The 18074-nt window shown below is 46.8% G+C and overlaps 1 protein-coding gene across 1 annotated transcript in view; it reads left to right on the top strand.

Annotated features, from left to right (window-relative positions):
* ITK (IL2 inducible T cell kinase) overlaps positions 1–18074 on the top strand; it is a 363906-nt gene that overhangs the window by 104471 nt on the left and 241361 nt on the right. Inside the window, exons 4-5 of the mRNA XM_086931228.1 lie at positions 3865–3993; positions 16880–16920. Of these exons, the coding sequence (XP_086787354.1) occupies positions 3865–3993; positions 16880–16920 (170 nt within the window). The remainder of the gene's footprint in view (positions 1–3864; positions 3994–16879; positions 16921–18074) is intronic.

Here is an 18074-nt window from a genome sequence, read left to right as displayed (position 1 = left end):
TACTATGCAACACTCTACACCACTACAATGTACACCACTGCACTCTACACCAATGCTGTCTACCTCTCTCCACTATACCCCACTTCAGTCTACAACAGACTACTCTGCAAAACTACACTCTCTGCCACTGAGCTCTACGCCACTCTAATCTAAATGTGTAAATGTAAATGTTTTTGTACTTGTATAGCGCACAGCTACCCGGACCGGGTCTCCCGGCGCTTGTACTCATACCGCTAGGGAACCCTTCCTGGCTTTTTCCTGTGAAATGTCCACTCCTGGGCAATCCCCAAGGTGAAGCCATGCATCCCAGAGATGTTGGGGCCGTTGTGGAGATTAAGCAAGCTATTGCCCAGCGTTGCAGCGTGGGATCCATGATTAGAATAGGCACTGAGGCGAGAAATCAGGTCCGAGGAATTTAGAGCTCAAGACCCCGCCAAGGCCGGCCGAGGCGGGAATCGAACCCTGGTCCCGGGCCAGACCTCTGCATCAGGGTCTGCCGCTCTAACCATTGAGCCACACTTCTCCACAATCTAGGCCACTGCACTGTACGCCACTGTACTCTACTGTGCACTACTCTATGCCAATACATTCTACGCCACTACACTCTATGCCACTGTTCCCTGCATCATTCCACTCTGTGCCACGGCACTCCACCCTACACCACTCCACTCTGCACCACTGCACTCTATGCCAATGTACTCTTCATCACTTTACTCAAAACAAATACACTCTGTGCCACTGCACTGCACATCCCTACACTCTACTCTGCAATGCTCTACTGTACACTACTGTACTTTGCAACACTCTACTCTACACTGTACTCTATGCCATTGCTCTCTACGCAACTGTTTTATGCACCTCTCTACTCTACACCACTGCACTCTACCCCACTCTGCCACCTAGCTGTATGCCACTGTACTCTGCACTACTGCACTCTATGCCAGTGCCCCACTCTATGTCACTGCACTCTATGCCACTCTACTCTACACCACTCTCATCTACTCTGCACCATTGCACTCTATGCCACTGCACTCTACTCCATTTCACTCTATACCTCTCTTCTCTGCACCACTTTACTTCATGCCAATGCTTTCTACTCTACTATGCACCCCTGCACTCTTTGTCACTGAACCCCTCACCACTGCACACTATTCACCGCCAATCTAGGACATTTTTGGAAAAAAAGCACAGGTTTCAGGGACATTATAGTTAGGCTGACATTTCACTCGTATACAACCAGAGAAATTCGGCCGTTATAGTTAGCTGAGCTAACTATAAATTGCACCCCCGCTATACCATGCTGATGACATCACATATTACATCACTCATGACATAGTCAGTGACATCATTGATGACATCACTGATGACATTATCCACTTAATATCTGATACACCTCCTCACACCCTAATCACTCACTTCACTCTACTCTGCACCACTCCACTCTATGCTAGTGCACTCTATGCCACTACGCTATGCCACTCCACTCTACCCTGCACCACTCCACTCTACGCCACCTCACTCTACTCTGCAACAATCTTCTCTGTGCCACTGCACTCTATGTCACTGCACTCTACGTCATTCTGCACCACTCTACTCTGTGCCACTTATAATATAAACCACTGCACCTTACGCCAATGCACTGTACACCACTTTCCTCAAAACCAATGCACTGTACACCGCTGCGCTGTACACCAATTACTCTACTCCATGGCATTCTATGCCACTATACTCTAATCTGCGACACCATACACCACTGCACTCTATGCCTCTGCACACTGTGCCACTGTACACCATTGCACTCTATGTCATTACTCCCCTCTATTCTAGTCTGCACCACAGTACTGTGTGCCACAACTCCCTACAGCACTCTAGTCTGCAACACTCTACTCCACTGCACTCTACGCTAATGCACTCTATACTATTCTACTCTGCACCACTGCACTCCCTGTCACCACACCGCTCAACTCTATGCAACTCTGCTGCACTCTACCCAATGCACTTCACGCCACTACTGTCCACTCCAATCTAAGCCACTCTACTGTACACATTTGCACTCTATCATGCCCCACTCTGCTTTACCATGCACCAGCTCACTCTACTCTGAAACAATCTACTCTATGCCAGTAAACTTTATGCCACTCTACTCCACCCTGTGCCACTCCAGTCTATGCCATTGCACACTACGCCACTGCAATTTACACTGTGCCCCTCCACTCTACTCTTCACCACTCTACTCAACATCACTGCACTGTATGCCACTGCACTCTTTGTCAAGCTACTCTGCACCACTGGAATTTCCACCACTTCACTCTAGGCTACTCTACTCCATTCTATGACACTCCACTTTATGACGCTTTACTCCATTAAACTCTACTCCACTCTATGACACTATATTCCAGTCTATGACACTCCACTCTACAACACTCTACTGCACTCTGATGCTCTATGCAGCTCCCTCTGTGCCATTCCATGCCACTTTACTCAGCTCTATGTTATGACACACTACTCCACTCCACCACTCCCTGTACACCACTCCACACCACGCCACTCTAAGACTCTATGCCACTCCACTGTACGACACACTTCTCCACTCTATGTCACAACACTCTACAACACTCAACTCCATCCCACGCCATTTCACTCTACCATAGTACTCCACTCTCTGCCACTCCACTCTAGGATAAACTAATCAGCTCTACAACTTTCGACTCTACATCACTCTGCGTAAAACGCTCTACACCACTCCACTCTGCTCTACACCACTCCACAACACTCTATGCCACTCTACTCCCTTCCACTCTACGACACACCATCCCCTCCATGACACTCCACAGCACTCTACTACACTCCTTGACACTCCACTCCTCACTACTCAGATCTGCTCCACTCCATGCTACTCCATACCACTTCACTCTACTCCATAACAGTCACTCAGCTCCACTCCACACCACTTTCCTTTACCCCACTAATTGCGTCCTCGCTATTGTACAGCATGGTTAAAACATATTGGCAAAACCAATAGCTCTTACATAAGCGAGACCTATTAACTTTGCCAGTGCTTGTTTTTCATCTTACTGTGAGGCACTACAATAAAGTTCTGTGACTTATGTCACATGAAAATGATGAGCTACAAGAAAGAGTTATGAAAACATATGTGACTTGTTGGTTGTGTTTGTAATCTGTTTTGAAGTAATTTTCTGTTTTTAAACTTTATAATTCATGTCTTAATATAGTTTTCAATTTATAAATAAATTGTATGTTTTTGTATGTTTTTTGTAAATGTTTTGCACATCTTGTATCTGACCTAACGAGTGCATTTGTAAGAAACACCACAGGGGAGTTTTGGTCTTCCTGCCAAAACCGCACAGTGCCACCGACGTACTTTTTGACCCCTAATGGCAGACTCTAAAGGGGCCTCCAGCAGGACAAAAGTATAAACCATTTATAAATAGCATCCTGTAACAATCTTCAAAGGTCCCTGATGAATCAGGAGATATTATAAGATTTACAGAGCCAAGAAATAGGAGACGGGTTGTGAACAAACCCGCAGAAAAGCAGTGGTGAGGAACAGCCGCCTGGAAACCATTTCCGAGACTATGCAGGGCACTAGGGCAGCATCCTGTTTTACTTTTTTGGAAGTGAGCAGTGTTGACTGTGAGGAAGAGGTTTCAATGGCTTTTCTAGGAGAATTTAGGAAGGTGTGCAGGTTTTGCAGCGCTGGAAGCGTTTTACTTAAGAATGTAAGGAGTTGTGCGGTCCTCTCCCATCACAGCGCAGCAGAACCTAGCAGAGTGCCAGGCGTGGAAGGAATTATTAGTAATGAGGCAATTTACTGTAGTAATATGCGTTCTCTCTAACTTTCAGAAACCCGCAACAACAACAGTGTGGTGCCCAAATATCACCCCAATTTCTGGACAGACAGTCGGTGGAGGTGCTGTGACCAGAGAGACAAGCTGGCTCCAGGCTGTGCAGCCTATGATGCCACTAAGGATGGTGGGTATCAGGCTTCACAAAGTGCATTCTCTGTGTGCGGACTGTAGTTCACTGGATGGATGACTGGCATTAAAATGTGATTCCTCCACTTAGTGGAAAGCTGTGGCCACCTCTTGGCTGAGTGTCTCTGAACAGAGGGTCTGCCTTGGAATCCATAGAGATTGGTTGTGGAAGTCTTGTTCAGTTGGATGTGTCAGGAATGTGGCTGTTCTTCTTCACCATGTTCAAAGAGTGAGTGAGTGAGTGAGTGAGTGAGTGAGTGAGTGAGTGAGTGAGTGACTACTTTAATGATGTCTCAATGGGATCCAAGAGACTTTCTCAGCACAGGACATTATATAATCTGCGGTCATTCTTAGGTAAAGAATGGTTGTGGAGAGGTGCACCACTATATGAACTTATTCCAAATGATGTAAACGGACAGAAGTTCCATTGTATTAAATTATTTTATTCAAATGTTATCATAAAACAGGCTCCAGCCAATGCGTTTCGTTCAATGAGAATTGAACTGTATCAGGGCTGAAAATGACAATATAAAAGACATAAATATACATGTATACAGAATAGACACAATAGACAAGAACATGACAATATACATGACTCTTAAGGAGAAAATAATATAACCAGGGACACAGCCAAAACCAATGTGAAAGTTTAGGGGTGGGTAAGGGTATTAGGCCGTAAGGGTGTTTTTAGAGTTTATGGGTGGGAAAGGTTATAGGGTGGTAAGGTTTTTTTAGGGTTTAGGGTTGGGCAGGGGCATAGGGTGGTAAGGGTATTTTTAGGAATTAGGGGTGAGTAAAAAGATGATCTGGTAAGGTTACAAAAAGGGGGGAGGGGGTCGGGGAATACAAATCCAAAAAGAACAAAATATATTTGTATAACAATTAAAAAATAAAATGGGAGAGTTTGGGGGGGGCTCCAATTAAGGCTATATTTTAGTGTTGAATACGTTAACAAACATGGGGGGGCCTACCCTAAAAAAAAAACTATAATAATCATCAAATTAGACTGAAGGTAAATGTTTTTAATGAATTTGTTATTTTATGGAAATATACCTATTCATACAAGGAGGCCACACGTGTTTTGCGACTTGGGCATTCAAGTAAGTCGCATCATCAGGGCCATGAACTTGTTGCTAATATACATATTCTGGTCACCACAGATCACAGTCACTTATCCAAAGTAATGTTTTTCTTCTGATTTCATAATATTGAATTTCTGCAAATCAAATGTCACAAACAAACAGAAAAACTGCTATTGTTAGCCCTTTCAATCCGATTGGCAAAATATTCGGCCTTAGCTGTTTTAATGCTGGCATAGTAGATTCTCTGCTCCCCCCGTAAAGAGGCCTTAGCTAGGGGGCAATAGGTTTGACGCCAGGCCCGTTCAAGCTTTTTACAGGCCAGCTTATGAATGCACAGCTCAGGGGAGAACCAAGGCTTAGAAGGGGTGATGCGAGCTCTACCACTGTTCCCCCCTTTAGATGACGCAGTCACCCCCGCTACCACCCATTCTCTAAAGTTCAACACCGCTTTGGCAAGATCAGTGCCTAACACGGGCCTACACTCATTCAGGGTGGCACCCAAAGTCTTTATGTTAATTTTCTTGGCACAAATGGTTTTGGCCCCCCTAGTGGTAGTTTTCAGAGCTGACCACGCAAATCTAGTATGAATAATATTGAATAACTATGGAAATCAAAATATGTATTAAATATTTTGATGGAAAAATTCAAAAGAGAGTGAATTGATTATTACCAACAGCGAAGAAACAATTAAACTTGAATGTTTTGGAAAAAAGTGCTCACACCCTTTGGAACAGAATTGCTCTGCACCACGTAGGATTTCAAGCTCTGGTGAGTCCCAGATTAGACTATGGAAGTGCTACCCTATGTGGTCTCCCGAGATCCAAGTTGACTCCACAAAGGGCATCCCTTAATTCTGCTGCAAGGCTCATCACTGGATCGAAAAGGTACAACCACATCACTCCAGATCTGAAGGCACTAAACTGACTCCCTTATGAGGCAAGGATTCAGATGAAAATTGCTTGCATGACCCACAAAGCCCTACACTTCAACACACCGAAGTAGCTAGCTGACAAACTGGAACTGTCCTGCAGTGACAGATCATCCAGAAGCACCAGCACCTTACTGTTGAAACCTTAAACATTTCGGAAAAAGAAACCCTACAACCGAGCCTTTTCTGGATTGGCCCCTAGAATCTGGAACTCCTTGCCCCCTGAAATCAGTTTGATCCCTTCAATCACTTAATTCGAGAAAAAAGTCAAACTGCTTTTAATGAACAAATCTACTCAGGAACCCACTGGTTCATTCTCTGGATACTGATATGACAGAGTTCTCCAACTAGGGCATGCACATGCCGTCTGAGTCCTGGTTTATAACTCACTGTCACACTCTTGATTTGCAACAGACAATGTCAGCGTGTATGTTTCTTGGTTATCTATTTTCTACTTATTTGACTATTTGTAAAGTGCTCTGATACCCTACTAGGGTCAACTTTTGACTAAGTATGGGCGAATTTTGCGAATTCGCGATTCGTGAATTTGCGGATTTGCGAATTTGCGATCCGCAAAATTCGCGAATTTGCAGGGGTTTTTTTGCGTGTTCGCTGGGCGATTTGCTTGTTCGCGGGGCGCTCTGTGTGTTCGCGGGTTTTTTTTTGTGCGAGACCGCTCGTTGTTGTGCCCTTCTGCCCTCTGCCCCACTCGTTTTTGTGCCCTTCTGCCCTCTGCCCCACTCGTTTTTGTGCCATTCTGCCCTCTGCCCCACTAGTTTTTGTGTCCTTCTGTCCTCTGCCCCACTCGTTTTTGTGCCATTCTGCCCTCTGCCCCACTCGTTTTTGTGCCCTTCTGCCCTCTGCCCCACTCGTTTTTGTGCCATTCTGCCCTCTGCTCCACTCGTTTTTGTGCCCTTCTGCCCTCTGACCCTCTCGTTGTTGTGCCATTCTGCCCTCTGCCCCACTCGTTTTTGTGCCATTCTGCCCTCTGCCCCACTCGTTTTTGTGCCATTCTGCGCTCTGCCCCACTCGTTGTTGTGCCCTTCTGCCCTCTGCCCCACTCGTAGTTGTGCCCTTCTGCCCTCTGCCCCACTCGTTGTTGTGCCTTGTTGTTGTGCACTTCTGCCCTCTGCCACACTCGTTGTTGTGCCCTTCTGCCCTCTGCCCCTCTCCTGTTTTATTTTAGAAGGGCGCCGGCAAGCTGCCAGCGCCATTCTAAAATAGTTACTAAGTTAGCTTCATCAGGAAGCACTAATAGATAAAATTAAGCAGGTGCTCGAATTCAGTTAAACTCGAGCACCTGCTTCTATTAGTGCTTCCTGTTGAAGCTAACTTAGTAACTATTTTAGAATGGCGCTGGCAGCTTGCCGGCGCCGTTCTAAAATAGTTACAAGCTTGAAGCTTGAACTTTTGCCCCCCGGATCCGTTCCGCTCGCGGATTCGTGGATTTTCGGCAAATTCGCGGAAATTTGCGGATAGCGAATTTGCCAAAAATCCGCAAAATCCGCGAGCGGAACGGATTTTGCGCCCATGCTTATTTTTGACTATATAAAACTTTATAAATAAATATATGTGCCTTGCTTGCTTGAATTATAATAGATAAATTAAGGACCTTGCTCACAACACCCTTAAAACAAGAAGAGACATTATATTTAAGGATTTTGTATTATGTGACAGATTTAGTGGCATCTGTACAATCAATGGCCCGCGTGGCAAAAACTGCATTGATCAGACTGAGGCAACTTGAAACACAAATAAATCAACAAAGGTCAACAATACATAGGTGTGTGAGGTTGTAAAAACACCACTGAGGGTGAAGACATGCAATTAATGTTACTTCAATGTGAAATTTGGTGGAGCCAATATCACCCCACTGACTGAATGACGTAGAAGACTGATCATGTTACTTGAATGATATACATATACCCTCAACTAAGTTGCATGAACTATCACAAATACTGATAAAGTGTTAGCCGACTAGTGTGTGGATCCTACCTCACAAGCTGGCATGAAGTAATTTCCAGTCATCTGCTCGACAGCAGTCACACAGGTTAGATTTGTGTTTACATCATGAATGGTGGGGGGAGGAGCACTTTTTTGTATGACGGTTTCAACAATTGAAAGTATGAGCAATTAACTTTATGTTTATCATAAATAACAGTGAACCTCATGGTGGAAGATTCATGAAGGTTATTTGATTTGTTTTGTTTATGTTAGATCAAACTAATTCTTATGAAGAAGGGAACCAATGTTAACGAAATGCATCAAGACATTTCAATGTGAAAGTTGATTGAGAAGCAAATAACTTTGAAGTTCGATTAAAAATTACCTTGGGTTTTGAAGCAGAATTGTTTCCTTCTTTTGTGAAGTGAACTTCCAAAACCGAGGGAATCGCCCTAAAAAGAGATGGTTTTTGATATTCCAAAAGTGTGTACTGGAGAAATATGAGTAGCACCATAAATAAACTAAAAACCATTCAAAGGGAGACACAAAGGATTTTTGGTTGTTCTTTTTGGGGCCTGAAAAGATATAACTCTTTCCTCAGAAACCTCCAAACTTGACAAATTGTCAACATGTAAATTGTCTGAGCCATACGTTTACCAATCACAACTTGTGTGCTACTAGTTGTCAAAACCAAGGTAAAAAAAATATTTGCAAATATCTGACATGATCGGCAACCACAGGCTTGACTTACTCTTTGTCTCTGAGATTTGGCTTTTGGAAACTTCTGGTTCGGATATTTATTTGACAAATGGCCCAGTTTACGTTCTCTGACGTGAGAATCAGCCTGAGAACAGGGTATGATGCAGCAATGATCTTTAAAGAAAAATGTCAGGTGCTTTTAGCTGGGCAGTTTCATGAGTGCAGTAAGAAGAGCTTTGTAAAGTCAAACCAAGTGTTCTGTGGTTTCCTGTGCCGTGGTTACTGTTCTGCTGGTGACGATTTTAAAATATTTCGGGTCTCCGCAGAAGCTTGTTTCAGCTTCTCGAGTTCTGACATGACCATTCTCTTAGTAGTTTGAGCTTGGAGTTTTAGAGAATTGAGTGTCTTTTTGACTGCTTATTTATCCAGGTACAATACATGAAATGAGGCCTCTTTAAGATCACAATGTGGATAATTCACAAAGGTATTTGTGAGCATATAAAGTAGTACTACAGGAGGCACCTTTTAACTGGTCCATAATCCTTAGCACTGCTGCCTTAAAGTGAAATTAATGTGTTGATCTTCAATCCACAACTGAATGTTGGGGTTTGCACACATTCTTTCTGTGGCTGTGTATTTTTGGTCTGAGCTGTTTCTCTGATTATCAGTGTTCATAAGCAAATATCTGCTTCTGTTAATAGGTTAACACACAAGAACCATCTTTTCACTGATGTTAAATGCCCAGCAACTACATACCCGCACCTGACATTACCTTCCTCCGCCGTCTTCCTTTCACAGTCACCAAGGAGCACTACGTGTTCGGGGCACAGCATTTGCGCATTAAAAAATTCTCCACCCAACATGGCGGACTGACAGGAAGTACCTGTCACCTGAACTGTAAGGGTGAGGCAACATCAGACCACATCCTGTTTTTTTCTCTGTGTTCTGGCTGGAACACCCATTGACGTTACACTACTATGCAGTGGTAAGCATGTTTTCCTTTTCTTTTATGGTACTGCTATGGTGTTTCCATGTTTTGCTTTTTTATTCTCTTTATTTTTTTTTATTCTGCTTTGAGTGTCTCTGGGCCGCCGCTCCCACTCTGGGCGTTACTGCAGCCGTTTTCTGTTTTTTCTCTGTCATGTCAGCTCCCGTGCAGAGGGATTGAGAGCAGTTGTGTGCTTTCATGTTTTTCACGCTTTTCTTTTTTTCACCGCTGTTCCTGCGCGGCTAGGGAGCGGCGGTGGTGGTGTGTTTTGTTTTGCCTTTCGCCGGGGCTCCTGTGCTTTAGCGGGCTGGGACGGCGGTCACTGCTCATGGCGGTTGTGCACCTCTACTCCTGTGCCTGTCTATCGCACTTACCTGAATAGCTGACATCCCGGCTGGAACTGACTCACCCGTGAGGCGGTTCAATGGGGAGGTTATAGACATGGAATTGCAGTCTTCAGCGTGCAGCATCACCGGGCAGTGCTGGTTGCTTGGCAACTCTGCCTGTCGCCAGTATTTAAGGTTCCTCCTTGTTGACAGAAGCGTAGGCATCATTCTTTTGGGTCTGAGTCAGAGCCTGCTTCCTCCCAGCAGCCTGTGGGCATGGATCTTGATGTCCTTCAGACCATGATCAATACGGCTGTGGGTTTCGCTTTTGTGACTCGGGAAGGGCCGGTGCCTAAAATTCCAAGAGTTTCTTCCCAGCCTGACCCAGACTCTGATGATTAAGATGAGGAACAGCGGGGTCGCTTTGTTAAGGGCGCTTAATTGAAGGAGGGGATGACTCACTTGAAGGACAATTTGGCCTTTGAAATTGTGGTTGAGAAGGCAAATTTTTTATCTCAGTACAGCCGGAAGGAACCTGATGCTCTTCCCATCCATAAGGCCATCCGGGGCCTTTCATCCTGGGAATGGTCTCACGTCAATAAAGGCTGGGTTCCCTTGGTTCCTTGCAAAGGAGTACCCCCCCACCCCCTTAGAATTTCCTGGCTGAGTTCCCCCCACAAGTGAAGGTGGACTCTTTGATGGTGGGTTTGGCTTCCACCTTGACAACAAACTAGACCCCAACACTGCATCCCTCCTGGTCAACCTCCACAACATTGGACTCTGCCAGGTCATGACCAAACCCACGCACTCAGCAGGCCACACCCTCGACCCCTTCTTCACTTCAGGAAACTGCATCACATCTTCAACAGAGCCGCCGACACTATCGCACCGCTGCTTCGCCACACCATCAAACGCTCCCTGGCAACCACGATCTTCCCCGATGAGTGGAAACACGCAGAGGTCAACCCCCTCCTGAAGAAGCCCTCGGCGGACCCCACTCACCTCAAAAACTACAGACCCATCTCCCTGCTCCTGTTGATAGCAAAAGTCATTGAAAAATCCATCAGCAGCCAACTTGCCACCTTCATCGAAGAGCTCAACATCCTTGATTCCTCGACTCCTCCCAATCCGGCTTCAGATAAAACCACAGCACAGAAACTGCCCTCCTCGCTGCAACAGATGACATCCACTCCCTACTGGACAAAGGAGAAACAGTAGCCCTCATCCTCCTCAACCTCTCGGCAGCCTTCGACACATTCTCCCACCGCACCCTAAAACACAGACCCCAAGATGCAGGGATCCGGGACAAGGCCCTCGACTGGATCCACTCTTTCCTATCCGGCAGAACGCAGCGGGTCAGACTCCCTCTCTTCCTCTCGAACCCTACACCAATCACCTGCGGAGTCCCCAAGGGGTCCTCCCTCAGCCCCACGCTCTTCAACGTCTACATGGTTCCGCTTGCCCCCATCGTCAGAACCCACAGACTCAACTTTGTTTCATATGCAGAGGGCACCCAACTCATCCTCTCCCTAACCAACAAACCCAACACAGCCAAACACAACTTTCAAGAAGGCATAGAAGCTGTCGCCAAATGGATGAAAAAGCAGCTGCCTACAACTCAACACCAACAAAACAGAAGTACTCATCATGGGCTGACAACCCAATGCCTGGAACAACACTTGGTGGCCCCCCGCCCTAGGAAGCCCATCCATCCCCGCGGACCACGCACGCAACCTTGGAATCATCCTGGACTCCGAGCTCAAAATTGACTACCTGATCAACTCTGTTGGACCCTCCTGCTTTCATACCCTCCACCTCCTATGCAAGACCTTCAATTGGATCCCCCTCGAGCACAGAAAGACCGTCACTCACTCCCTACTCACCAGCAGACTCGACTACGGCAACACACTCTACGCCGGAATAAACAAAAACCTCACCTGCAAGCTACAAAACATCCATAACACCGCCGCAAGACTGGTTCTCAACCTGTGAAGACACTGCTACATCTCCCAGCACCTGCGCACACTCCACTGGCTCCCCATCGAGACTAGAATCACCATCAAGATCCTCACCCACGCACACAAAGCCCTCCACAACACCGGACTAGCAAACCTGAACAGCCGACTCAAATTCCACGCAGCTCTCCTACGCCGTGGTCCCCCGAGCCAGAAAGACCAGATCAGGAGGCTGCTCCTTCTCCTTCCTCGTGGCCAAAGCCTGAAAAACCCTACAACTTCACCTGAGACAGACAACATCACTCTTCATCTTCACGAGGAACCTCAAAACTTGGCTCTTCAACAAACCCCCTCCTTGATGGACTGGAACCTGCACCTCCCCTCCTCCCCAGCGCCTTGAGACCCTTACGGGGGAGTAGTTGCGCTTAACAAACACATGATTGATTGATTGAGTGGTTCCATCAACTTGGAGGATGCCTCTCCTGGTGATCTGGTTGATAAAAAGATGGACAGTGCTGCTAAGTGGTTTTACTCCGCCGCTAACTTTTCCATCAGGGCTTGTGCATACACCCCGTCTGAAGTGCAGTCACTCCTGCATGATTTTCAGGCCTTGTTGGAGGCTTTTCAGCAAGGGCATGATGTCAATTTCTGTCTGTCTCTTATGGAGTAGCAGGTACGCTTCTTGTCTGACATTACCTTTGACTGTCTGTCTGCTGCGGAAGCCATTTCTGGTTCCATTGTGTCTGCTCGGCAGCACTTCTTGATGAGGTCTAGGAAGAAGGAGGCCTACCAGAAGTCCCTCCTGTCACGTTTGCCCTTTGATGGCGCTAAGTTGTTTGACCCTCAACTGGAGGATCTGCTGAAGAAGTAGGAGGAGGATCGTAAGCTCCTCACACCTCTACGACCTGCAGTGAGAGGTCAGTGTTTGGTTATCAGGGAGCGTTTAGGAATCCCCCCTCGGCTGGGAAGGGGTCCTACCAGCCCTTTCTTGGGAGGGAACATAGGTGGGATAACCCCTTCTCTGCTAAGTCCTGGCACCAGCCTGTGGGAGCTGCCCTTGCCACTTGCACTCCAAAATCATGATTATCTCAGGGTGGGCCGCCAAATTGGATAATTTTCTTATGCTTGGACAAGCGACGTCACCGATTGCTGGGTTCTTTGCCTGGTGTTTGAAGGTTAATCTATTGACTTCTCTTCTCGGCCTCCAGATATTTTCGTCCCAACCCCTACTCCTCAGAATCCTCTGAAACTACTGGGTTTATGGCAGGGGATCTTGGAACTTCTCCAGAAGGGTGCCATCCTTCCTGGGCCAATGAACAAGTTGGGTCAGGGTTGCTACTCTCTGATGTTCCTGGTTCACAAGACATCGGGGGAAGGGGGGTCCCGCCCTGCCTTACCAGAGATTGAAGATGGTGAGTTTGCAGAAGATCCTGCTCCTTGTTTCTCCTGGGGCCTTTCTGCAATCCTTGGACCTTTTGGATGCTTACATCCACATTCCTGTGCATCCTCTCTTCCAGTGGTATTTGCGGTTATTTGCCCTGGGACAACATATCAAATTTTGTGTCCAACCCTTTGGTTTGGCACCCGCCCCTTGGCTGTTCACGAAGATCTGCGCTCCCCTGTCGGGTCTGCTGCATGTACGGGGGTGCTTTTGTTTCCCTACCTTGATGACTGGCTAATTTCTTTGTCGTCTTTCCTTAATCCCCAGGAAGATGCGGCATTGGTAACGAATTGTCTGGAGGCCCATGGGTTCCTTATGAATCTCAGCAGGTCCCACCTTATATTGTCTCAGGAGCTCCAATTCATTGGTGCTATCGTCAATATCCGGTTCGGGATGGTGTTTCTTCCTCCGGCTTGCCAGCTTCGGCTCAGGTCTCGGCTGGAATCCCTCATGTCTGCCTTGTTGGCTTCCACAAGAGACTGGTTGCGGGTTCAGGGGGACATGGCTGCTTCCCTCTTCCTGTTTCCTAGGGCTTGCAGACACCTCTTCCATCTGGTGCATCAACTTCTGTCTCACTGGAATCCGAGGTCCCAGGATTACAATGCCTCAGTTCCGGTGACTCCCCCCATTTCTCTCCAACTGCGCTGGTGGCTGCTGCTGGACAACCTCAAAGCGGGTGCCCTTGGATCCGCCTGTGCTCTGTTCCCTGGCGACTGATGCAAGGCCTTGGGGTCACCCCCTGGTCACCCTCTAGACTTTTCCTTCTCAGGATCCTTGGACTCCTGTGACGAGCTGGATGTCTTCAAATTGGAAAGAGCTGGCAGCGGTGTTCAAAGCTCTTCTGTACTTTGCCCCTCATCAAAAGGACAAGGGGGTTCAGGTCTGGACGGACAATCAGGTGGCGGGTGCCTATGTGAACCATTTGGGGGGAACTTGTCTCTGCTTTTGGCTCTCCTATCGGATCAGATTGGGGCTTGTGGGGAAGCCAACCTGCTGGGTTTTTATGCTTTCTATCTGCCGGGGAGGGAGAATGGGGGTGCGGATCAACCGAGGGTTTCTCTGTCCCTGTCTCCTCTGATTTTTCAGAAAATTTTGGAGAGGTTCTGGAGGCCTTGGTTGGATCTCTTTGCCTCCCCTCAAGATACTCTTCTGCCGAGGTTTTGCACCCTTCTTCCTTGCCCTGACCTGAGTTTGGGGTCTTCTCCTGGCCTTTCCTCCCTTTCCCGTTCTCAGCAAGGTGTTGACAAAGATCAGGAAGGAAGGGGTAGTTGTGCTGTTGGTGGTCCCCTTTTGGCCTCGCCAGCCTTGGTATCCCCTCCTGCTCCATTTGGCTGTTGCTCCCCCTTAGAGGTTTCTGCGGTACCCTTCTCTGCTCCACTTTCCTCTCCTGTCTCGCCAGGCTCTCAGCCAGTTGGTGTTGGGGATTTGGAAATTGAGAGGTGTTGGCTAGTCTCTTTGGGATGTTCCTCGGAGGTGGCACTGTCCATTCAGAATTCTAGGAAGGTCAGTACCCTGAGGGTTTACGAACACCACTGGAGGAATATCTCTGCTTGGTGTTCTTCGAGGGGGTTCGTCCTGGACTCTTGTGAGGGGGGTTCTGTGCTTGAGTTTCTCTGGGATGGTTTCTTGATGGGCCTGTAAGTTTCTACACTCTGCAGCCAGAGGTCTGCTATTAAGGCTTTGTGGGTGCCTCTCTCCTCTCTTTTGAGTCCTTGGCTTCTCTCCTTCTTTGCAGTTTCTTTCTTTGATGGCCTGTCATTGCTTCTCATGTGCCCCCCTGGGATCTCCCTCTGGTTCTTTATGCCTTGGCAGCACTCCCCTTTTGAACCCCTGCCTTCTATGTCGCTAGAGTTTCTTACCCTGAAGATGTGTTTTCTGGTGGCTATTACCTCGGGGAAGCATTTGGGGGAGCTTGGCGCCTTGCTTTGCCATCCTCCCTGTTTGTGTTTTTTTCGTGATAAGGTGGTCCTTTGCCCTGACCCGGATTGTCTTCCCAAGGTGTCCTCTCCTTTTCATTTGTCCCAGGATATTGTTCTTCCTGCCTTTTCTTCCTAACCACTCTACGGCGGAGGAAAACCTGCTTCATTCACTGGATTTAACAATGGCTCTTATTATTTACCTTGAGTGGATCGCCCCCCTTCGCCAGGAGGATTTTTGGTTTGTCATTTTTAGTGTTGCCCAGCAGGGTCATCATCCTACGACAACTACTCTTTCGCATTGGGTTCGGTCTGCTATTTCTTTGGCCTATCTTAATTTGGGGGTTTTCTGCCGCCTATCATTCAGGGGCATTCCACAAGGTGCGTGGCTTCCTCCTGGGCTTCTTTTAAGGGCACCTCTTTGAAACAACTTTGGGCAGCAGCGGCTTGGTCCTTCCCTCATACCTTCATCTCCCATTTTAAGTTGAGAATGGAGGAGGTGTTTTCTGAGGATTTTGTCTCTGCTGTCCTTGCTGCTGTTCATTGATTGTGCTTGTCTGCAAATACATTTCCTTGGCATCCTTTGGTTGTCTGTTTTCTTTTTGTTTCGTCTGGCGCTTGAGTATACGCTCTTGGGTGACTGTGACAAGGAAGACGGAGGAGGAAGGTAATGACTCGGTTACTTATTGGTAATATTCATTACTCTGAATCATAGTCATCCTGGTCACAGTCATGTCCCCTCCCTCCTGCCCTTAGGAGTTGGGGAATGAACAAATATTTACCTGTTCCTTCTGATCATTACTCTGCTTTTCGGTATTGCAGGATGTTGTCTGGGGTTTTCCCAACAGGTACTTCCTATCAGGCTACCATGTTGGGTAGGGAATATGTTCTAAGGGTGAATGTTGTGACCCAAACATGTTATGCTCCTGCGTGACTGGGATGAGGAAGACTATGACTCGGAGTAATGAAGATTACAGGTAAGTAACAGAGCCATTTATGTTCCATGTCAATTTCCTAGGATCCACGATGAGAGCCTATGCTGTGGTATTATGCCATGCTTTCGGATGATAATTGTGTGGTTATTAGTAGTTGTAATAGTCTTCATTGCTCTCTCTCTTTTTCCTTCTTGATCCACCTCTTCTTTCTCTCTTCCTTTCTATCACACATTCTCTCTTTCACTGCCCTGTTTCTTTCATTATCTCTCTCTTCTCCTACCAGTCGCCTCCTCACTCTCTCTCCTTTATCATCCGTCCTCATTCTCTCTCTTCCTGTGCCCTCTCTGTTGCTCAATACTTCATCCTGTCTCCCAATCTCTCTCATCCCCTCTCTCTCCTTCCATAGCTTTTAACTCTCATTGCTTCCCTTCCTTGTCCACTCTTCATCTTTCTCGCTCTCTTTCTCAGCCTTTCCTTCCTCCTTCCTGTCTCTCACCTTCTCTCTCTGTCACTCTCCCTCCATCTCTTTTTCTGGTATGAGTGGTCCATATGATTTGAGAAAATTCTTGTTGACAACGATGCCTTTTAACGCTCTCTGCCTACCGCTCTCTTTTGTGTCTCTGTGAAGGTTTTTACTCGCACCTTCATTGTGTCCTTGTCTCGTTTTTAGCGTCCATGAAGCCCCTTCCGCCCACTCCGGAAGACAACTGGGTGAGTGTTTATGTTTGACGGAAGGAATGGGTGGGTTAAGGGATCTGAAGCTGGTGAAAGAAGCAAAGGCGCCCCAGTCCAGAATAACTAAATAGACTTATAAAGCGCCTTATGACCAAATGTCACCACCAGGTGCTGGTCATCGAAAATATGTATTGTCAAATAGGGATCCAGAATCGAAAGAAAACAGGACGGGAGTTGGGGGTGGGAAGGGAGGGCATTTAAGGGGGCGCCTGCCTAACAAAATAAGATTTTACGCTTTTGTTAAGAGAGTTCCAAGGTGAGATTCTGACCCCCTGGGGAACTGTTCCGTGCCTTGTATCAAAGGATTCAGATATGATGCCCCGTTGGATTCAACGCAATGTTCTATGACCAAAAGAAGGTAGGATTTTTTAAGGTTCCATAATATTTTTCGTATTGATATCACTGGAAATTGCATCCATCCCACGAATTGTGCTCAATGCTGACATTGACAGAAAATCACCTCATAATATTTAGGACTGAAATTGTATAAAATGAAAATGGGCCTTAACCTCATCAGCGGAAATTGCTGGCAGTTTGCAACTTTCAAAACAATGCGTCGATTAAAGAGGGTTTGGGGTACTTTTTTTCATGCTCGCTCCGGTGGCTTGGATCTCTTACATGTTCACTCCACACTTAACCCAGAAACAGTTGGATGACTGATAAATCTGTGAGTTTCATTAATGGGGAAAAAGTATTAGCCTTCCACCTAAGTCAGGAAACACGTAAATGAGTTTCTCCAGGATTCCTAAAGGTATGGGGAGGTGACTAGAAGGAAAGGGCATTCTGCCGGAAACGGAAGTACAGAGTATTGGTGCATGTGTGGACCAAGCAGCATCACTGGTAGTGGCGGTGCTCTTCAACAGGTGACAACCAAATGGAAGAATTTCCTGCAATAATGGGCCAGGGTCCTTTAAAATTTCTGATATCACTACCACATTTCTAACCTTTGTGGAAAGTTGGATAGTATCTTCAATAAGACTTAATCAGGGAGGTTTAATATGTGCCTTTCCACTTCAAACTGAAAAATGTAACATTGCAAAATTTGGCACTCTTAGGTTGTGGCTGACGCACTTTTCCGAGGAAGCAAGATGGCGGCCGCTTAGGAGGCCTGCAGCAGCACAAGCGAGTCA

This window comes from Lissotriton vulgaris, chromosome 7 (assembly GCF_964263255.1).
Source record: "Lissotriton vulgaris chromosome 7, aLisVul1.2, whole genome shotgun sequence".
Taxonomy (NCBI): Eukaryota; Metazoa; Chordata; class Amphibia; order Caudata; family Salamandridae; genus Lissotriton; species Lissotriton vulgaris.
This window is presented reverse-complemented; position numbering and strand designations above follow the sequence as displayed.